The sequence below is a fragment of the Gadus macrocephalus genome, chromosome 4 (assembly GCF_031168955.1).
Source record: "Gadus macrocephalus chromosome 4, ASM3116895v1".
NCBI lineage: Eukaryota > Metazoa > Chordata > Actinopteri > Gadiformes > Gadidae > Gadus > Gadus macrocephalus.
The window spans coordinates 27,637,312-27,661,004 of NC_082385.1; the positions used below are offsets into that span (position 1 = coordinate 27,637,312).

General features: G+C 43.4%; 1 protein-coding gene and 1 pseudogene across 1 annotated transcript in view; both read left to right on the forward strand.

The window, feature by feature from the left end:
- LOC132456606 (uncharacterized) overlaps positions 1-10,829 on the forward strand; it is a 102,042-nt gene extending 91,213 nt beyond the window's left edge. Inside the window, exons 9-14 of the mRNA XM_060051019.1 lie at positions 2,357-2,532; positions 6,756-7,264; positions 7,897-8,029; positions 8,653-8,936; positions 9,117-9,180; positions 9,707-10,829. Coding sequence (XP_059907002.1) covers positions 2,357-2,532; positions 6,756-7,264; positions 7,897-8,029; positions 8,653-8,936; positions 9,117-9,180; positions 9,707-10,779 — 2,239 coding nt within the window. The 3' untranslated portion in view covers positions 10,780-10,829. The remainder of the gene's footprint in view (positions 1-2,356; positions 2,533-6,755; positions 7,265-7,896; positions 8,030-8,652; positions 8,937-9,116; positions 9,181-9,706) is intronic.
- Positions 1,469-2,801, forward strand: LOC132455265 (zinc finger protein 239-like; annotated as a pseudogene).
- Positions 10,830-23,693: the final 12,864 nt, after the last annotated feature.

Below are 23,693 nucleotides of genomic sequence, written 5' to 3' on the forward strand. Positions count from 1 at the left end.
ATCAACTTCTTATTCAGCATCCAAATGAGAGGCTTCCTCTGTTACAACTCCAGCACACACCCTTATAAAGCACACACCTCTAGGATTTAATGAGTCGTACGTGTAGCCTGGCTATTTCCAGACTCGTTGGTCAAGGGAAGCTGCTGTCATTTTCTTCAGCACAAGAGGCTTGATCAACGGGCCTAGTTCAACTGACTCTATACGCAAATGGCTGCTTGCCGTCGCTTCCCTGTCGTCATCCAAGCCAACTTGGTGATTGGAGCTATCGCACCAAAATTGTACCGGGGGTGAAAATTGTACCACCTACGTAATTCGGTTCGAAACATTACGTCATCGTTCGACACGATTGTCCGTTGCTTGGCAGGTTTCAAAAAACATTCGCACTCATGTTGCCAAAGAAGAAATAACATAATACAGACAACACTTTTTTTTAATATATATTTGTATTGAATTTAGCTAGTAAACTGAGTGTTTTAAAGTGTATCATAGTCTTGCTAGCTTGTGTTAAGACACTCAGTTTACTAGCTAAATGCCATTAAACAATTAAATACAATGCAATTATAAAGTTAGCAACGCTAATAAATGTCATTTGTAAAATAAGTGTTATCTGCTTAATGTTATTACGTCTTGCGACGCTCAATGAATGAGCCCGAATGTTTGGGAATATTCATGAAGCTTCCCATGCATCGTTCGTCCGTTGCCAGGCAGGTTTGGAAATTTCGAACGCAGATTACGTAAGCGGTACAAGTTTCGCCCCCGGTACAATTTTGGTCTCAAAAAACGGTCTCAGCTTCTCCAAAAACGTATCGGAACCAGAAAGATAAGAATTGCTCTTCTCCAGACCCTTATGAAGGGCGAATTCAAATCGCCGTCAGAGCAGGTTGGGGGAATCCAGTCTATCGTAATTGGGGATTAACAACTATTCTGTGCAAATGAAAGGAAATGAAAATGTGTTTCCTTCTTTATGTGGAAAGCCGGAGACCCCAGACACCATTTCAATCAAGGTTGAAGAGGATATTGGTGGAGGCATGCCCGCTGTAGGTTAGTAATACACATTGCATCCATGCAAGCAAACTGACCTACCAACTGAGAATGTACTCGATTCTAACTGCGCTGGTCCTCTTTTGAAAAGCATCATGACCGTCACCCTGCTAAAACACAAGGACTACTATACAGTCTATAGTAGAATGATTTACATCTTCTTCATGACAGGTGTCAGGAATGCTGAATCCGCTCTGATTCCCAGTATAACTACAGTATTGGTAAAGCAGGTGATCGGATACCACAGATGACCTGGGTTGTGTCTTTATGACCTCCCCACATCCTTAAAAGGCGGAGACGTAGTGGTGCCTTCTCAGCTGACGCCTTTGACCCTTGACCCCCCCAAGGGGAACAAGGGAAATGCATAATAAACAAAAAGACGTTAGAAAGAAAGAATGTCAAAATATACTTCTTCCAATACACCAGTGTGTAAAAGTACATGCTGTATCCCTTTGTGCAAATAATTAATTAATACCATTACTTTCTCTCTTTGTTTCCTCTCTGAAGAAGACGTCAATGACATCAGAGACTGCAGCACGCAGCGTGGTGCCACCTCGGAGAGTCTGCGTGTGGACGCCCCTGGCTCCTCCCACATGTCAAGTCACAGTGGGGAGCTGCGCATCCTGAGCGTCTACGGACAAGGGGAGGACCCACTGGCGGTTGACGGCCATGACACCCTCTTTTCCGCGTCAGAACTGGAGGCCTTGAGCTCGCTGTCCGCTGACCACAGCGTGGCCAAGAGCCTGAACTGCAGCGTGCAGCTCGTCTGCCTTACGGGCCGGCCCCGTGTCTTGTGTGGAAAGGTTATTCCCAACGATGCCAATATGATCGTCCACATGAGGACTCACTCCGGGGAGAAGCCCTACAAGTGTGACCAATGCACGAAGCGCTTCAGTCGGACAAGCAACCTGAAGATCCACATGAGGACTCACTCCGGGGAGAAGCCCTACAAGTGTGACCAATGCACAATGCGCTTCAGTCATGGCCGCACCCTGAAGTTCCACATGTCGACTCACACCGGCGAGAAGCCCTACAGGTGTGACCAATGCACGAAGTGCTTCAGTGAGAAAGGCACCCTGAATAAACACATGAGGAGTCACTCCGGGGAGAAGCCCTACAAGTGTGACCAATGCACGAAGCGCTTCAGTAAGTATTACAGCCTGAAGGTCCACATGATGACTCACTCCGGGGAGAAGCCCTACAAGTGTGACCAATGCACGAAGTGCTTCAGTCAGAAAGGCCACCTGAAGAGCCACCTGAGGACTCACTCTGGGGAGAAGCCCTACAGCTGTGACCAATGCACGAGGCGCTACAGTCATAGCTCTGCGCTGAAGTTCCACATGAGGACTCACTCCGAGGAGAAGCCCTACAAGTGTGACCGATGCACGATGAGCTTCAGTCGTGGCTCCGCCTTGAAGATCCACATGAGGACTCACACCGGCCAGAAGCCCTACAGTTGTGACCAATGTACGAGGCGCTTCAGTCAGAAAGGTACCCTAAAGATCCACATGAGGACTCACTCCGGCGAGAAGCCCTACAGCTGTGACCAATGCACCAGGCGCTTCAGTCATAGCTCTGCGCTTAAGATCCACATGAGGACTCACTCCGGTTAGAAGCCCTGCGTGTGTCTGCAGTGCAACGCCAGCTACAGCGACCCAAGTAGTTTGCGTGTGCCCATGCTCAAGCCCACGGGGTAACGGGACGCTTTGTTTGAGACCTCTGACCCGTAGTTATTACTGCTTAATAAAAAATATCATGATTAAACGCTTTCCAATTATTGATTTGATTTGTTTTCATTGCTAATTTATTTTTGTGATGAAGAACTTAGTTCTCGTACACTTCGGACCGCAAATATTTGATTACATTTTAGAGCTTGATCATGGGAAGATAGAGGCAGAAAACTTACCGAGCATACATTCAATGAGACGATAGGTTTACATGATTCTTATAGGTAATGTTCACATCGTGGGTAAATACAAAGGTGAGGGTGAGTTGCTATCGTGGAGTTTAGGATTTGCCAGATGACAGACCAAGTTAAATTGCAATACACAAAATGTGTGAAGTGGACATGGCCGCAAGACAGTTAAAGGGATCTAACCAAACAGTTGCAAATTAACCATCACAACACCTTTCAATTAGAGAGGATGGAAGTTATCTCTAGGTCCAAGGAGAATGTATGGAAATCCTTTAAATTGACTAGTAAATACATAAACAGGGTTTATAAACTGCTCCAAAAAATAAAGGGAACACTTAAACAACACAATGTAACTCCAAGTCAATCACACTTCTGTGAAATCAAACTGTCCACTTAGGAAGCAACACTGATTGACAATCAATTTCCCATGCTGTTTTGCATATGGAACAGGTCGAAATGATAGGCAATTAGCAACACACCCCCAATAAAGGAGTGGTTCTGCAGGTGGTGACCACAGACCACTTCTCAGTTCCTATGCTTTCTGGCTGATGTTTTGGTCACTTTTGAATGCTGGAGTGCTTTCACTCTAGTGGTAGCATAAGACAAAGTCTACAACCCACACAAGGGGCTCAGATAGTGCAGCTCATCCAGGATGGCACATCAATACGAGCTGTGGCAAGAAGGATTGCTGTGTCTGTCAGCGTAGTGTCCAGAGCATGGAGGCGCTACCAGGAGACGGGGCAGTACATCAGGAGACGTGGAGGAGGCCGTAGTGTGTGTGTCAGCGTAGTGTCCAGAGCATGGAGGCGCTACCAGGAGACAGGCCAGTACATCAGGAGACGTGGAGGAGGCCATAGGAGGGCAACAACCCAGCAGCAGGACCGCTACCTCCACCTTTGTGCAAGGAGGAACAGGAGGAGCACTGCCAGAGAACCTGCAAAATGACCTCCAGCAGGCCACAAATGTGCATGTGTCTGCTCAAACGGTCAGAAACAGACTCCATGAGGGTGGTATGAGGGCCCGACGTCCACAGGTGGGGGTTGTGCTTACAGCCCAACACCGTGCAGGACGTTTGGCATTTGCCAGAGAACACCAAGATTGGCAAATTCGCCACTGGCGCCCTGTGCTCTTCACAGATGAAAGCAGGTTCACACTGAGCACATGTGACGGGCGCGACAGAGTCTGGAGACGCCGTGGAGAACGTTCTGCTGCCTGCAACATCCTCCAGCATGACCGGTTTGGCAGTGGGTCAGTAATGGTGTGGGGTGGCATTTCTTAGGGTTCCCTTTATTTTTTTGAGCAGTGTATAATTTGTATACAATTTTACATAAATGTTAAGCTTGATATTTCCACGACACTCATTACCGTTACCAAAATCCTGCAACGTTCACTTGTGAAATAGTCTGCTATTGATTCCTACATTAAAATACGGGGGAAAGGTTACCTCCCCTTTCTCTGCTTTGCGTTCCAGGATAATTTGGCCAGACCGCCCATGAGAAAATGAGCTACGATTGTGTGAGGTGCCATATATGGGGCCTCTGCCAGTAGTCAAATCTCCTAACCTTTATGCCTCCTTTCCTTAACCTTGGCGGAAAACGTCATCGGGTCAAGGAGAGAAGAAAAGGTGCTTCCTTTCAAACGGAAGAGACAGCAGCACTGTTTAAAATGATTAGGGCTCCACTTTTCCAAACCGACGTCATTACGCGACGGCAAGTATTGCTTACCTCTAGTGTCTCTAGCATGGAACTACTAGTTTTCCGAAGTTGGGACGCCGTTCATCAATTCACATGATAAATAAAAAAGAGGATACATTTATGTTGATTTTGAAATTGACTGCCCCCGGTAGTGTTTCTTAAATGTGAAGTCAGCATTTTATTTTCTTAGTGGTGTAGGCTATATTGTGTGCTTAATAACTCAAATAATCAAATAATATGTTTCTGCAATTGGTATCCATTATCTATTGTATTTCCTTATCTTCTTCTGCTTTACTGCGTCTCTCTTGCGTCTTCTCCTAGAGTCGGTTAACTTCGTCGGTGTCATGTTTGCTTTCCTTTCGTAAAGGTTTCTCAGGAGTACCCTATGCTAAAGGAGGCATCAAGGCTCCTTTCCTAAGCAATTTTAGAATTCGACCCACCTTTCCTCCAAGTACTTCCGGTTCATCTCGTTAGGAAAGGAAATTTCCTACGCAAAAAAGAGAATTCGTAGAGGCCCCTCCGAGGTGTCTTGAACGCACCAAAAGTTATCGCCTCGAGAGACATCACGGCTCAAAAACAATAATTAAATCAGAAATCAACAAGGTGTGGCAAGAACAATGGGTTAGGGAAAATAAGGGTCGGTTCCTGCATAGAATTCAGAGGCAGGTGGTAACAAGGAGTCATGGCTACTGGAAGAGAAGATGTGAGGTTATCATCACAAGACTATACGCATAGCACACATGCCTTAACCATGAACATCATGGGCAAACATGAAACAGGGGTCTGTCCTAAATGTAATGGAAGATAGACAGTGGAGCATGTTCTACTGCAATGTGAAGTCTTCTTCACATTGAATCTTCTCTCCATACAATTTGGAGAGAAGAGAGCTGTTGGAAAATGTTAAAGCATTGGGTCAAATAAGCCTGACCTTGGAGGGTTTACTCTCCTTTTCCACACTCAGACAGACCACCAGCATGGAAACATGTAATGGCATACCCAAAAGCAACAGGTTTATTTGACAGACTATCATTTATTTATTTATTTATTTATTAATTTAGGGTTTGTTTTATTATCTGTTGTTTTCTATTTATATGCTTTTGTTTATTTACTTTTGTTCTTATGCATAGTTAATAACGTATAACCTCCATCGATGCTCAAAACCAGAAGGGTAGGAATTTGGAATTTATTGTGAAGAAACTACAAGAGGCTATTATTAAAATAGAAGAATGGTCGTTTAAGTGGGGATTTAAATTTTCCATAGATAAAACAAAGACAATGTTCTTTACAAGGAAAATAATTGTTGGTCATTTAAAACTTAGATTATGTGATCAAGAATTGGAGAGAGTACAACAACTCAAATTTCTTGGTTTGCGGTTTGATGAAAGAATTACATGGAATGTACACATTCAGAAAATAGAAAGAACTTCACTAAAAACATGTATGTAGGATTAACCAGATCAGTATTAGATTCTGGTTGCATAGAGTTTGGATCTGCAGCAAACACATCTCTGAAAAGGTTGGATAATATTAAATATCAGGCTTTGAGACTATTCTCATGTGCTATTTGAACGACCGCAACATCAGCATTACGAGTGGAAATGGGAGAAATGACACTGGAATTAAGGAAAACACAGCTATCTGTAAACTACTGGGTTAATTTAAAAGGTTATAATGAAGATCATCCGATACAAGATATACTGAAACAATGTTGGGAAAAAGAGAGAAGAGAAACAAAAAGTTTTGGATAAATAATTGAGCAGAAAGCAAAATAACTTGATGTTAATGAAATAAATATTTGTCCAAGGGTACCACTCTCAGTAATACAGCCATGGATAATTTCTGATCCTATTGGTGATCTCACATTGCTTGACAAAAAGAACAAAGATAAGGAATTTATTTTACACCCACAAGTAATAAAGACATATATAGATAGTAACTATTATAGTTGGGATCGAATTTATACAGATGCTACAAAGAACTCGGTTCCAGAGTTCAGCATTAAAATTTCCAAACGAATCAGTGATGGACTGTTGGTGTATACAGGAGAGATGACGGTAAATTTGTTCGCATTACAATGGGTTGAAGAGGTGAGACCTTTGATATGTAATATGCTCTGAATGATGCTGAGAGAAGGGAACTGATATTGAATCTTAAAGAAATTAAGTTGAATTATGAGAAGAAGAAGAAGAAGAAGAAGAAGAAGAAGAAGAAGAAGAAGAAGAAGAAGAAACAAGAAGAAGAAACAGAAGAAGAAGAAGAATCTCCAAACCAAACAGTAGGTGGCGGTAATGCTCCATATCATTTTGCAAATCCGCCAATAAATTCAGAAGAAGAAGACGACAACATGGCTCGAAAACGAGCGAAGCATGGCAGTTGCTCAGTGTTTGAATGCTCAAATGAACACAAAACTGTATTTTTAGTTCCTTCCTCCGAGCCTCTGAAGAACCAGTGGATTAATTTTATTGTTTCTGGAAATGCGTCCGTCTGCGCCAAACATTTCACTGACGACTGCTTCCTCAACTTGGGCCAATACAGAGCTGGACTTGCTCAACGTCTGAGAATCAAGTCTGGATCAGTACCAACTCTCCATGGCTCAGCTACAAACCTCGAAAATGTAAGTTAACTAACGCCATATATCATTGTGTTGCTTTACTGTATATGGTTACCTAGTTAGCATTATAATGTTGGTGAAGCAATGGCTGTACAGCACAGCACAGCCCAGTTACTGTTGGTAATGTAAAGGTAGATGGCATCAGGTATTTGTGCACACACACACACACACACACACACACACACACACACACACACACACACACACACACACACACACACACACACACACACACACACACACACACACACACACACACACACACACACACACACACACACACACACACGCACACACACACACGCACGCGCGCGCACGCACGCACAGTAACGCGAGTGTTGTCCACCTCTTTGTTATTTGGATCACCGTTCTGAATGAGTGTGCACCTCTGAAAACCAGGGGGATCACCTGATTCAAATCAAAGGGTTATAAGCAGATTTTTGCAGAGATTGAAGTCATTGTATTGAGATAGTGAGATTAGCTTTTAAGATGCATACATTTTGTAAACAAATAAATGATGTTGGGCTAATGCAATTCACTTAACATTCTTATCTTATATCTTCTTACAACAGGCACCTGGAATATATACAAAGTAATGAATTGAGTCCTATTTTGACCTTGTTGTCTCTACACAGGCCAGCTCATCAAGTGCTTACATTCAGCAGCTTCTCTCAAGGGATGTTGCCTGCCAGACAGAGCACCTGGAAACGCCTACTGTAGGCACACAGCTATCCTTAAAGACTTTGCAGCCCCATTTTAAAAGTGAAGGTATGTACTTTCAAACTTGAGTACATATACTTTTGATGTGGTAGATTCGAGGCAGCATAGATTCTAGGGCTAGGCTGATGCTAGATTCTACCTGCGCTAAAAGGCCTGGTCCTCTTTGGAAAAGCATCATGACCAGCGCCCTGATAAAACACGAGTCACATTTCAAAGATTAAATCAGTCAAGAGCCCAGAAGGGTTTCAAGACAGATGCCACATGAGCTGGTTTATCATTCTCAAACATCAATGAATTCACGATGTATATATGTTGGCTGATCAGCTTACAGGGAAGGACACGTTGTCACTTGTTATTGTTAAAATTGAGTTATTGCGCTTGTCTCGCATATCATGTTGTGCTCAGATCATTTTGCGCTGGTGTTCGTTGAGTTTCCTCCAACTGGTCACCCGCTTGAGCTTTGAGTCTAGGGAGGATGGTGCTGGAGGAGATGTCCCTCTCCAAAAGTGTGAATCTGTGTCTGCAGGACACAGTTTAAACCCTCTGGGTCAATGTTACATACACATACATTGAAATAGTTCCTTTCACGTGTACAAATACACACTTCCTCCTTTTATGCAAATAATGTATCAAAACTATTACTCTTTATTGTCTTTTTTCTCCCTCTGCAGAAGACTGCGATGCCTTTGGGGATTGTAGCACGCAGCGCGGCGCCACCTCAGAGAGTCTGGGTGTGGACGCCCCTGGCTCCTTCCACATGTCCAGTCACAGCGGGGAGCTGAAGATCCTGAGCGTCTACGGAAAAGGGGAGGGCCCACTGGCGACGGATGGCCATGACACCCTCTTCATCCCGTCAGAAGTGGAGGCCCTGAACTCGCTGTCTGCGGACCACAGCGCGGCCGAGAGCCTGGAGCGCGGCGAGCGGCTGGTCTGCCGCGAGGAGCTGAGTGTGCAGGTTGGAAATCATCTTCTTGTTCACCCTCCAAAAGAGAGGCTTCCTCTGTTACAACTCCAGCATACACTCTTGGATATATAACACCTTTATGATTCAATGTCTCGTAAGTGGGGATTAACAACTATTCTGTGCAAATGAAAGAGTGTCTTGTGTGTGTTTCCTTCTTTATGTGGAAAGCAGCAGACCCCAGACACCATTTCAATCAAGGATGAAGAGGATATTTGTGGAGGCAGTCCTGCTGTAGGTTAGTAATACACATTGCATCTTTGCAAGCAAACGACCTGGATCAACTGAGAATGTACTCAATTCTACTTGCACTTTAAAGCCTGGGCCTCTTTTGAAAAGCATCATGACCAGAGCCCTGCTAAAACAAGAGGACTACATATACAGTCCATGGTAGAATGATTTACATCTTCTTCATGGCAAACAGGTGTCAGGAATGGTGAATGAGCTCTGACTCCCAATATAACTACAGTATTGGTAAAACGGGTGACGGGAAACCACAGATGACCTGGGTTGTGTCTTTATGACCTCCCCACATCCTTAAAAGCGGAGACGTAGCGGTGCCTTCTCAGTAGGAGCCTTTGACCCTTGACCCCCCCCAAGGGGGACAAGGGAAATGCATGAATCAACTAATAGAAGTTGGAAAGAAAGAATGTCAAAATATAATTCTTCCAATACACACAGTACATAGTACATACTGTATCCCTTTGTGCAAATAATGAATTAAAGCCTTTACTTTCTCTCCGTCTTTGTTTTCTTCACTGAAGGAGACGGCAATGACATCAGAGGCTGCAGCAAGCAGCGCGGCGCCACCTCGGAGAGTCTGCGTGTGGACGCCCCAGGCTCCTCCCACATGTCCAGTCACAGCGGGGAGCTGCGGATCCTGAGCGTCTACGGACAAGGGGAGGGCCCCCTAGCGGTGGACGTCCATAACACCCTCTTTGCCACGTCAGAACTGGAGGCCTTGAGCTCGCTGTCCGCTGACCACAGCGTGGCCAAGAGCCTGAACTGCAGCGTGCGGCTCGTCCGCCTTGAGGAGCTGACTGGGCATCAGGGCGGCCGCAAGAACTGGCCCGGTGTCTTGTGTGGAAAGGTTATTCCCAACAATGCCAATATGATCGTCCACATGAGGACTCACTCCGGGGAGAAGCCCTACAGGTGTGACCATTGCATGAAGTGCTTCAGTGAGAAAGGCACCCTGAATAAACACATGAGGACTCACTCCGGGGAGAAGCCCTACAAGTGTGACCAATGCACGAAGCGCTTCCGTCGGACAAGCTCCCTGAAGAGCCATATGAAGACTCACTCCGGGGAGAAGCCCTACAAGTGTGACCAATGCACGAAGCGCTTCAGTCGGACAAGCCACCTGAAGATCCACCTGAGGACTCACTCCGGCGAGAAGCCCTACAAGTGTGACCAATGCCCGAAGCGCTTCAGTCAGAATAACATCCTGAAGAACCACATGAGGACTCACACCGGGGAGAAGCCCTACAAATGTGACCAATGCACGAAGCGCTTCCGTCGGACAAGCTGCCTGAAGAGCCATATGAAGACTCACTCCGGTGAGAAGCCCTACAAGTGTGACCAATGCACGAAGTGCTTCAGTCTGACAAGCAACCTGAAGATCCACCTGAGGACTCACTCCGGTGAGAAGCCCTACAAGTGTGACCAATGCACGAAGCGCTTCAGTCAGTCAGGCCACCTGAAGATCCACATGAGGACTCACTCCGGGGAGAAGCCCTACGTGTGTCTGCAGTGCAACGCCAGCTACAGCGACCCACGCAGTTTGCGTGTGCACATGCTCAAGCACACTTTGGCACGGGGTAACGGGACGCTTTGATTGAGACCTCTGTCTGGTATTGGTTTATATTACTGCTTTTTGTTTTTCTTTTCATCACGATTAAACGCTTTCAACTTTTGATTCGCTTTCTGTTTTTATTAATAATCGATGTCCGTGTTGAATAACTTATTTCTAGGACACTTCTGACAGCAGAATATTTGATTTAATGTAGAGCTTGATCAGGGGAAGATACAGGCAGCAAAGTTACCAAGCATACAGTCAATGAGACGATGGGTGTACATGATTCTTATAGGAAACGTTCACATCGTGGGTAAATACAAAGGAAACAAAGGTCAGGGGGAGGGGCCTTCGTGGAGTTTAGGATTGGCCAGAGGAGAGACCAAGTTAAATTGCAATTCACAATATGGGTGAAGTGGACATGGCTGCAAGACAGTTAAAGGAATCTACACAACAAAGAAGTCTGTGGATTGGCCTCAGTATCAAACTTGGTGCCCACAGTTGCAAATGCAAACTATCTTAACACCTTTCTATTAGAGAGGGCGGGAGGTATCTCTAGGTCTATGGAGAATGCATAGAAATTCATTGATATTGTCAAATTATTCAAACGGTTCATATATTTTGTATATTAAAGTTGAGCTTGATATTGCCACAACATTGTCATTACCGTTATCTTTGTTATTACAAAAAGCCTGCAAAGTTCACTTGTGAAATAGACTGCGATTGAACCCCACATTATACATGATTGTGTTCATTCCACTGACCTTTCCATTCCGTGCGCTTTATGCTAACTACCTTGGATGGATTGTCTCATAATAGGCGATAATGGTTGAAGATGATCCGTTTTAAAAGGTCCCTGGTTAAATGTCTAGATCTCAGTGATGCTCAGTTTAGGCCGGTCCTCCCTCTAGAAGGCAGCATTATTCTAACGGGACAAAGTCAGAAGATTCCTAGCATTGGTCCCCCTTCACTCCCTGTTTGCAGCGGCGGCTGGTGGTGATCCAATTCGTGGGTGGGGTGCAGTAATGGACGAGGGTCCTCCCCAAGAAAATATAGAATTGGTTTCTGGGATGCCCACTAGCTAAAAATTTATTCTTATTCATTGCCTACATCCTGACTTGCAGGGCCTGGACAAGCTTACACTGCTTTCACTTTCACTCCACTAGCCATTGCTATTTGACCCATGGTTGTTATTCTGATATTGAGGCATATCATGATCAATGTCCTATAGTGTTTTACCCGAGTCTCAAGGTCTATTTCAAATGCAAAGAAGGCGGTGAAGGAGGAAACAGTGCAAATTAATTTGCAATATGGGGCACCCGAGTGCATGGAAAAAATAAACAGGGCTCTAAAAGAAAGGTGGCAAAATTCTTGGGAGAAGGAAAGGAAGGGAAGGGTGTACTTTTCAATACAGGAAAATGTGAAGAAAGATAGGTGCACTTTTAGGTGCATAAGAAAAGATGATGTAGCAATCACAAGACTGAGGCTTGGACACTGTGGGCTGAGGAGTGGGCTGGCTCTGATTGGCAAACACAAAGATGACAGGTGTGAGTGTGGAGAAAGAGAGACTGTAAAACATGTACTTCTCCAGTGGGGGCGCTATTCCAGGTAAAGGAGGACTCTGTACCGGAGGCTTGGATCAGCTGGGGAATCAGTTTTTTAGTGTGCGCACCCTTTTAAATCTGGATTCACTGGATAAAACAAAGGAATTGATGGACTGCCTTCACATCATTGATAGATAGATAGATAAATACTTTAATAATCCCAGAGGGAAATTATTTTTGTCACGAACTCCAGATATACATACACAAATAAATAAATAAATATTAAGAATAAAATATAATATAAAATATAACATATATATATCCATATCCATATATATATATATACATACACACACACACGCATATACGTATATATATATATATATACATATATATATATATATATATATATATATACATACAACATAAATACACATACATTAACAAAAGATAAAAGATACAACCTAAGAAAAACAAATCACAAATTTAAGGACAATATAAATATATATACAACACCATATACATACATATATATACGTATACATACATGTATACATACACACATATATATACATATATATATATATATATATATATACATATATATATATATATACATATATATATATATATATATACATATATATATATATATATATATATATATATATATACATACACATACACATACATACATAAAAGACAGCACTGTACAAAAATAATTGTACAGTATTGTGCAAAAGGTGCAAGAATTATAGTCCTTGTTTGAGGTCAGAGATTACAGAGAGGGACGGTGTCTGACATTCTAAGGGAGTATTTACCTTTATTGCCTTTATTCAGTATTTACGTAGTCATTGGAGTATATAAAAGGATTTAAAGTTTAGGGGGAAATAACAAACAGTGGGGGGCAGTTATACGCCATAGCTGCGTCCAGACTACCTAAATAAAAGAAGAAGAAGAAGAAGAAGTTACGCCTCCTACTACAAGTTACGCCTCCGTCTTGCAGGACGCAGACAGACCCTACTTTACGATCGTGTACTACACGTAGTTCTTTCCTTGAGAGACACCATGGCGCGCAAACGAGCGAAGCATAGCAGTTGCTTAGTGTTTGGATGTACAAATGAACACCAAAGTCTATATTTTGTTCCTTCCTCCGAGCCGCTGAAGAACCAGTGGGTTAATTTTATTGTCTCTGGAAATGCGCCAAACATTTCACTGACGACTGCTTCCTCAACTTGGGCCAATACAGAGCTGGACTTGCTCAACGTCTGAGAATCAAGTCTGGATCAGTACCAACTCTCCATGGCTCAGCTACAAACCTCGAAAAAGTAAGTTAACTAACGCCATATCTGTAGGGGCCAAAATGCATATTTTGTCTGTTTGTTTATTGTTTATTTTGAAAGGTTAGTCACACTGTTTTGGATCATGTCACTTCCGTTTGATTGACACATGGGTGTGGCTTAATCTATATACCTGGGCAGCAGGGACGTGCACAGGAATTTTGAGGGGCAGTTGCTCTGACCTGAAAAAAAGCCCCCCCCCCCCCCCCCCAAAAAAAAACCTCACAGGCTATATGAAGGACTGAGAATAACAGGGTCTTTATAATATATTAATACAAATAAGTAAAACACTGAAATAACTACTACTAACGATAATGCAGAAAAACATGATTTGAAGAAGAAGAACATAACATGAACACAAACATAATTAAACAACATCCTATCAAGTCACTGATAAGTTTCTCCAAATTGACATTTTAAAAATGCAAAACTTCAAAAGAGAAGCCTTCAGAACCTCTTCTTTGTCGATTGGTATGTCCTTCTCTATGGACAGCAGGAGGAGGTCAGACAGCCGCTCTTGACCACACTGATTTCGGATTTCGGAGCACATCACTACCCTGTAGTGATGTGCTCCTCTTTGCTGCCTCCTTTAGTTGTCTCTCTCTCTCCTGAATCCTCCTCTTTTCATTGGGCATTTCGGCTTCACTTAACAATAACAAACAATACCCAAAATAGTGATAAGATTTAGGCATGAACCATTTTGAATGAAAGAATTCATGTGATGCATTACTTCCATCATTTATTCTTCTTGTTAAAACGAAATGTTAGAAACTAACTATCAGCAGACATGTAGCTTAGTTTGCCTACCAAAAAATGTGATAACGGGCTGCTTGTCTGCAAGCTAGCTAGCTAGCTGTCTGATTATTTAGGCTAAACGGTACGTGGCAAACTGAGCCTGGATTTATGAAGATTGTAATTCATTTCATAAAACGTGATGATGATTATTTGTTTGTTATACATCTCAAATTCACCTTTTCCGAGAACATCAAGGCAGTCGTCTCACAGGTGCCGGTGTTCCGGTCGCGTGCAGCGCTGCAGCTACGTAAAGCAGCTTTCACACGCCGCACGGAAACTCGCCGCCTCCATTCATTTAAATGGGGGAAGGGCGGCAGAGGGGAGGCGGCAAAAGCGGCTGTTGCCGCGCGGCAGAGTTTGCCCTCCCCCTACTGACTTTCACTCTCAGTGCCCGAACGGAATTGAATGAGGCTACGCTTACTTTATGAAATGTTTCGAGTGGCGATTTTTATTATCTAGGCCTACATGAAATTCTGCATCCATTAAATGATTAAAAAATAAATATATATATATATTTTTTTTCCTCGGAAGGGCAACCTGAGTCGAGGAGGGCATATGGGCAGTTGCCCAAGCAACCTGAGCAACCCCCCTGTGCACGTCCCTGCTGGGCAGTCAGATCAGCGGAGCGAGGGGAGAAAGGGGGTTAGTGGCGCACCTGATTATATTTTCTGTTTACCGTCGTCAACGTCGTCGTCGTCGTCATCGTCAAACAACCATGTCTTCATTCATCAATTGTCATTCGGTCTGCAGCAATAAAATTCTCAAACTATATTCATCACCGGACTTGGATTCATTGTACGACGCGTAACTGCCTGGAGCCCACTTAAGCCTCTTAGCGGCCTTTTATAGGAAAACGGACGCTATATTTAGTAAACAGAAATAATCCAAAAACACCACGGGATTCAACGTTGCTCTTATCGCTTGGATCTCGATGTTTTGGACGGAACGAACTATGCAACAGGGGACTCTTCTGCGGACGCCTGGGATCAGAGACACATAATTGACTGTAGTAGCGGTGTAACGCGGAAGTGACAGCAGCGCATCACAGCCATCAGAATCGGTATGTTTGTTGATCCTTCTGTGTAGTTGTTTGAAGTTGAACACAGTTTGGAAAGGCTGCCGTTTTGTCCATTGGGGACTGTTTGTTTGGGCTTGTGTTGCGCGTGCTTGGTTTGTCGCGATCGGCAATTGTTTGGGCTGATTGGAGGACTGCGTGATGAGCAGTGGCCGACGTTTGCTGTGCTGTGCTGTTGTGTTGAAAATCGCATTGTGACTGAATCAATGTCATTGCGGATTGCATTGTGTGTGTGGCTCTGTGCTTTGGTGAATTGTGCACGTTGAAAGTTCACATGAGTGACTCAAATGAAATGGAAAATACGGAGAAGAGAACGGTCAAGCTTACAGCCAAAGCACTGGCTTGCAAAATGGAAACTCTTCAAAAGCAACGTCAATCTAATGTGACAAAAATGAAAGAGCTCTCACGTGAAATTAAAGGGCTCATGAAAAATGATGAAAATGCAAAGAAAGTGCAATTCAAACTGAATGAACTCAAACAACTGTATGAAAATGCAAATGCAGCACATGAGTCAGTGATTGTTTTACTTCCCAAAGAGGAAAAGGTAACACAAAATGAGGTTTGGACGCATAATAAAACACAACACAGACTTCATTGATGATGTAAAGACATGGCTCTCTGAGATTGAAAGACACTTTCAACAAGCAAGAAAGGTGACTGAAGATGTGTTTGCTCTCCCAGTCATCTCTCCCATTCCACCTGAAGAGGAAGCACCTGTTGCACCTGTTGAATTAAAGGAAAATATACCACACTCTGATGTTCCAGCTGCCATTCCTTCCCAACAGAATAAAGCAATATCTGACATGCAGGATGAAATAAAGCCAAGTGACAGTGTGTCAAATATTACCAACAGGAGTCACAAATCACATTCTTCATGCTCAAGATTTTCCACCACCTCATCTGCATGCATCAAGGCTGAGGCTGAAATGGCTGCTCTTATTGTAATACAACAAATGCTAAAAGATAAACATGCCATAGAAGCACAAGAGGAGGAGCTAAGGAGGAAAAAAGAGCAACTGGAGCTGGATGGAAATCTTGCTGCTACAATGGCAAAAATGAAGATTCTTGGAGCCTCAAGTAGATCTGGTGTGCGTAGCCACAGATCAAGAGTGTCGGATGGTATGAACTCGTATATGGAGAAAAAACAACGTGAAAAGAAAACACAAATGATTGCCACTGCTGACGGAGACATTAATCAAACCCAATCTCTCCCCACAGTGCCAATGACAATTCAGTCAAATACATTAACTATGGATGCACATGTTACAATACCAACAACATTGCCTGCTCCAAGCAATGGTGAACAGATCAACATGCTTAACATCATGGAAAAGCAAAATGACATCACTGCATTAATGGTTCAACAACAGTCTCTCTCTTTAATGCCCAAGAAGGAGATTCGTCGTTTTGATGGTGACCCACTTCAATTTCAAACATTCATAAAATCCTTTGAACACAACATCGAAAGCAAGAACCCAAATCCCACAGATTGTCTTTATTATCTGGAACAATATACCGAAGCACAACCAAGAGAAATGGTGAGGAGCTGCCTTCATATGACCGCAGATAGAGGATTCAGGAAGGCAAAATCCTTACTGCAGGAGCACTTTGGCAACAAGCATAAAATTGCTACAGCCTACATGGAGAAGGCTCTTTCATGGTCGTCAATTAAACCAGATGACACAAAAACACTACAAGCATACACTCTGTTTCTAAGAGGATGTTGCAATGCCATGGAAGATGTCAACAACATGCAAGAGCTCAACATGTCTGCTAACCTGCTAATTATAATTAAGAAGCTGCCATATCGACTGAGGGATAAATGGAGATCTGTGGCATGTGATTTTCAGGAAAGGTACAACCAAAGAGCTACCTTCAGGGATCTGGTAAATTACCTTGAAAAACAGGTGAGGATTGCAACTGATCCAGTATTTGGAGACATCAGAGACACTCCCACACCAAGCAAGGATGGAAGAGGTTTTATGTCAAAACCACCTCATCCAAAAATCAAAGGAAGTACATTTGCAACCACTGTGACAGTTGCACATGAGAAAAATGGAAATGGACCTAGGAAAATGGAGAGTTGGCCGGCTGTAAAAAGGTGTTTGTTCTGTGGAGGTGGACATGCTTTGGAGGTGTGTTTCCTATTGGAAAAGAAAGCACATCATGAGAAAATCATTTTCCTTAAAGAAAATGGAGCCTGCTTTGGTTGTCTGCAGAAAGGACACATGAGCAAGGACTGCAGGAAGCGACTCAGCTGCAACATATGCAATTTGAAGCATCCTCAGATGCTGCATATCCACCAAAGAAGATTTGAAATGGACAAACATCAAGCTCAAACAAAGGAAGAAGCTGACATCAGAGCCATAGCCTCGGTACAGACAAGTGGTCTTACTGGGGCCGGTGAAGACAATTGCAAACTCTCCATAGTGCCTGTGAAAGTAAAGGCCAAGAAGGGGAATACAACAGTGCATACATATGCATTCCTTGACCCGGGAAGCACTGCGTCATTTTGCACATTGGGGCTAATGAATAAGCTCAATCTCCAGGGAAGAAAATCTAATATTCTTCTGAGAACAATGGGTCAAAGGAAGGTCGTTGAAACCAGCATTGTTTCAGGCCTAGAGGTTACAGGACTTCATGGCATTGATTTCTGTGATCTCCCATGCGTGTACACTCAGAAGACTATGCCTGTGCACAAAGGGAACATCCCACATCAAAATGACATCAATCAGTGGCATCATTTAAAGAATATTCACTTGCCTGAACTGGACTGTGAGATTGAGTTGCTGATTGGCTCCGATGTACCAAAGGCTCTGGAACCACTTCAAGTCATCAGGAGTGTGGGAGATGGACCATATGCCGTCAAAACAATGCTCGGCTGGACAGTTAACGGACCTCTGGGAGGAAAAGGTGATTATGCTCAGGAGCAGTCAGAAATCAGTGTTAACAGGATATCAGTTGGCAAGACTGAATGTACCCAGTTGAACACTGCACTGGAAAGGGAGAAGGGGCTGACGAAGGAGCTGTCGGATGAGCTGGTAGCTCTGCGGATTTGAATGAAAGAGGTTGAGTCTTCCGAGTTGCGGCTAGAAAAGTCTGAACTGAGCCTCAAAGATGACCTGAGTAAACTGAAGTCGTTGACAGTTGCTTTGATGGATGAAAGAAAGAATCTAATGGATAGGATGAAGTCCGAGGAGAAGAAAAAGGAGGATTTAGGCAATATGTTCAAAATTGAACAGAGAAAGGTTACGGAGGTCACTGAGAGACTAATAGATGAGAGCAAAAAGTTCCTGAAGTTAAAATCTGAAATGGGGAACAAAGTAGAAACTCTAACCAGTGAGAATAGAGTTGAGCACCAAAATATTGAATGAATTGGATACAAATAAAGACCTAAACTGCAAGATCAACCAACTGAAAAAGAGGTTAGATGGGTTGGACCCAGCAGAAAAGTCACCGCTTAAAAACATAGGAAGATGTGAACTGGGTAGAGGATCTGGCTCTGCCATAGCAGATGACAACAAATTAGTGGAACTGACCTTTGAAATTGAAGAGCTGAAGAAACGCCTCAAACAACTCGAGGTGGTAGAGGGCGACTTGATCAAGACGGAGGATCAGTGCGACCTCCTTAAAGAAAAAGTTCCTCACCGAACAAGACAAGGCTAACATCCTCTCCCGGCAGATTGAAGAAATGAGGAGTCAGATCGCACGGAACAAAGCTATAGAGAAAGGAGAGGAGGATTGTCCCAGAGAAGATCTCCAACAATGCTGTAAGCGAGAGGAGGCCATGACCAAAGACCTCCAAGCTGACGTTGTGGCTCTCAAGGAGAAGATCCACGAGCTCATGAACAAAGAAGACCAGCTGTCTCAGCTCCAGCTAGATTACTCAGTGCTGCAGCAAAGGTTCTTGGAAGAAGAGGAGAAAGCCAAGAACATGAGCATCGAGGTCATTCACCTGACCAAAGAGCTGGACGTGACTAAACGACAAAGCCGAGCCTTAAGGCCCAGCATGAATGGGAGGAGGATGATGGACATCGCTATGACTTTGACGGCAGTGCAGACGGACGTGTTGCCCATGGATACGGCAGAGGAGGATTGCCCAGCTGTTTTCATCAGGAAGTGCCACCAGGACAGTTTCAGAAGGAAGACCTATATGCTCGCCGCAGGTGGAGGCAAGTTCAATATATGTCTGACTTATTTTGGAAAAGGTGGAAAAGGAGTATCTTCCCCAACTGCAAGAACGACAGAAATGGTCCAACATAAGACGCAACTTCACACCAGGAGACATCGTCATCATTGTGGATGATTCAGCGCCTCGCAACTCCTGGTTGACTGGAAGGATTGTGGAGACCATTATGGACAAAAAGGGACTTGTACGTCAGCTTCGGATCAAGTCAAAGACCGGATTTCTGACCTGGCCCATCACCAAAGTCTGCCTACTACTGGAGGCAGCGGATCATTGACTGACCCAAACTGACTTTTGACCCCTTGACTTTGTTCCTGAACACTTGACTTTGATTAATCACTCTTTCCTTGGACAACGTATATCGGATTACAAATAATGAAGAAAGAAAATATATTTACATACTATGTTGATTGTTATGTCAAATTTGTAATTATTATTTGAAACATAATAATTAGGGGCCGGAATTGTAGGGGCCAAAATGCATATTTGGTCTGTTTGTTTATTGTTTATTTTGAAAGGTTAGTCACACTGTTTTGGATCATGTCACTTCCGTTTGATTGACACATGGGTGTGGCTTAATCTATATACCTGGGCAGTCAGATCAGCGGAGCGAGGGGAGAAAGGGGGTTAGTGGCGCACCTGATTATATTTTCTGTTTACCGTCGTCAACGTCGTCGTCGTCGTCGTCATCGTCAAACAACCATGTTTTCATTCATCAATTGTCATTCGGTCTGCAGCAATAAAATTCTCAAACTATATTCATCACCGGACTTGGATTCATTGTACGACGCGTAACTGCCTGGAGCCCACTTAAGCCTCTTAGCGGCCTTTTATAGGAAAACGGACGCTATAATATCATTGTGTTGCTTTACTGTATATTGTTCCGTTGTTACCATTATAATGTTGCTTTAGCATTAGCGCTACAGCTAACAGCCAAGTTACTGTCGCTAATGCTACGGTAGATAGCATCAGTTATGTGTGTAAATACCATGGACCTATAAGAAAGGACAGCGGACTAAATCATGGCCGCTGTAGCACCCGATTTGGTTCCCCCCAGGCCGCGAGTTTATTTTTTGCAGGGTGGTAGCGGGAAGCTCGTGAATATTCATGAGGGAACTCATCCCTCATTGGCTGGGACTTGGCTCGCTGGGACTTTGTCAGAGGGCTTGTGAAAACAGAGGGCTTGTGAAAATCACGAACGCAAATAAATGAAACGTTGTTATAAATCAACACAAATCATTGTATCAATAGTGTGACACATGTTATAAAGTAGTTGTATTTAGACGAGTTAGCATTACGAGCTAACGTTTGTTTTGGCACTTACAGAAAGGTAGCTATAGAGTTGCCGTGTAGTAGGTGGATTGATAGGTGAAAATCAATATTAAAATTCATTTAGCCCTACGCGAAAATATTCTATGGATAGGCCTACAGATTTTATGGCCCTTCTTTCTATAATGTAATTGGTTGTGGGGTGTGGCAGAACCACTATGAACAAATAGGCCTATCAGAAATCATACGGTTTATTCTTATCCATCTACACCTAACCTCCAGCAGCTCCATCTCCTCAAAGTTGACATGGGTCTGGCAAATGTTGCAAGCTTTAATAAATCCTGCCATTATGCTCACTACTTCTAGAAACAGAACAGAATGGAATCTTAATGGAAATATCAAGACATGGATGGACAACAATTAGAAAAAAAAAACTTGGAAACAATCACCAGCTGCCGAAAGCACTGCGATGCGCTATACATAACGTTATAAAATATAATAAATACAAAAAGGATTTACTACAGTAGCCCCCGTGACACATAACAGTTTCACAGGGGCTTTTAGACGAGTGAGCTAACGTTTGTACTTACAGAAAGGTAGCTATAGAGTTGCCGTGTAGTAGGTGGGTATTATGTGTCACATTATTCGTGTTGATTTATAACGTTTAATTCATTTGCGTTCATGATTTTCACACAAGCCCTCTGACAAAGTCCCAGCGAGCCAAGTCCCAGCCAACAAGTCCCAGCCAATCAGGGATCAGTTCCCTCATGAATATTCACGAGCTTCCCGCTACCACCCTGCAAAAAAAAAATTCGCCCCCAGGCCCCAAGGATAGGCGCAAACTTCCGCAATCCACCAGTGCTCAGAGGCCAAGCCTGGTATTGCAGCTGTTTATTCTGGCTGTGGACGGGGGTCTGTCATTTCAGGCGGCCCAGAAGTCGATATCGCCGTCCACTCCAATACAAGTGGGGAACAGGATTGTGTCTCCGCAAAAAATGTCTGGATATCAACCAAAGGCTCATAATTACCTTCATGCCATGTCCTAAAAAAATTTAAGTTTTTTCTTTTCAAAACGCCACCTCAAGCGTTTTATTAGCCGTTATCTCACTGGTGTGCAGCTGAAAGGAGTCCTAGTGAAACAAATGGCATCCGATAGGGCCTAGTTCAGTGCGCCGTTAACGTGTCCGATTTTTGGACTGGTTCATCTGCTGCTCAATAACTCTCACGGTCCTCTGCTTGCGATCATTGTGATTCATCATGTATTGAACCATTTATTCAAAAGATCCAAAGACAAAGAAGCGGTGCATTACGGTATCAGTTCTATATTTCTGCATCCGGTACGTCACGGACTAGCCCACGTGTCTTGGCCGCATAACGCGGAAGCCAATCGCTCCTGTATGTTACCCTGCGCCACTGAGCAGTTTGTATAGGAATGAATGGGCGGCCATTTTCCAGTCCGTGGTCCATCCTTTATTATGTCCATGGTTCCCCCCCAGTTCCTGTTCCCCCTTACACTGATTTACTGATGAGCCGTGCGCAGTTGCTGTGTTACCGTACGTACTTGAGGAAGAAACGCAAATCGAAAACAGCTGGATGTACGGAAAGCGAAATGGGACAAACCTCACACCAGGCTGTGCGGCAGTAGTCGTCTACTAGTCTGCTACGTTGATTTTAGCGTCACAACACAACTATAACACACACACGTTATTCATGAAGGTATTTGTTAGACCATTCATTGTCCATCTTTGCAAAGGAATACGATTAAAGGACAAAAATAGGGGAAACCATCTCCATCAATTATGTATTTATTACGGCTGGACAAAGATTACAAGTTTTGATCGCATCGTTTGGTGAGACAACTCGCGATTAATCACACTTTTATCCACTCCAATTTAAGTTGAATGAGATATTAAATTGAATGACACATTATTATTTGTACCAAATGTTCTTATCAATAACTTGGCCAAGTTTTCTTGAGGGAGTTTTATTGAGTGACCCAGTGTGGTTTGAATATGACAATTACGGAACACTATTATAGGCATGTTTTCTCCTTCACACCTGATTCAAATCAAAGGGTTATTAGCAGATTTCTGCAGAGCTTGATGTCATGGTATTGAGTTGATGAGATGAACTATAAAATATGTAAACAAATCAAGGATTTAATATCATTTCATTAGGCTAATGTAATTCACTAAACATGCTTATCTTATATCTTCTTACAACTTGCACCTGGAATATATTCAATGTAATAAATTGAGTACTGATTTTACTTAGTTGTCTCTACGCAGGCCAGCTCATCGAGTGCTTACATTCAGCAGCTTCTCTCAAGGGATGTTGCCTGCCAGACAGACCACCTGGAAACACGTACTGTAGGCACACAGCTATCCTTAAAGACTTTGCAGCCCCATTTTAAAAGTGAAGGTGTGTACTTTCTACATTGACATTTTTTTCCCTTGATGTAGTAGATTCTATGCAGCATAGATTCTAGGCTGATGCTAGATTCTACCTGCGCTAAAAAGCCTGGTCCTCTTTGAAAAAGCATCATGCCCAGCGCCCTGCTAAAAGATAAACTTGGAGTTGCAATTCAAAGATGGAATCAGTCAAGAGCCCAGAAGGGTTCAAAATGTATAAATGTTAGCTGAGCCGCTTACAGGGAAGGACACGTTGTTGCTTTTTAGTGTCAAAATAGAATTATTGCGCTTGCCTCGCATGTCATGTGGTGCTCAGATCATTTTGCGCTGGTGTTC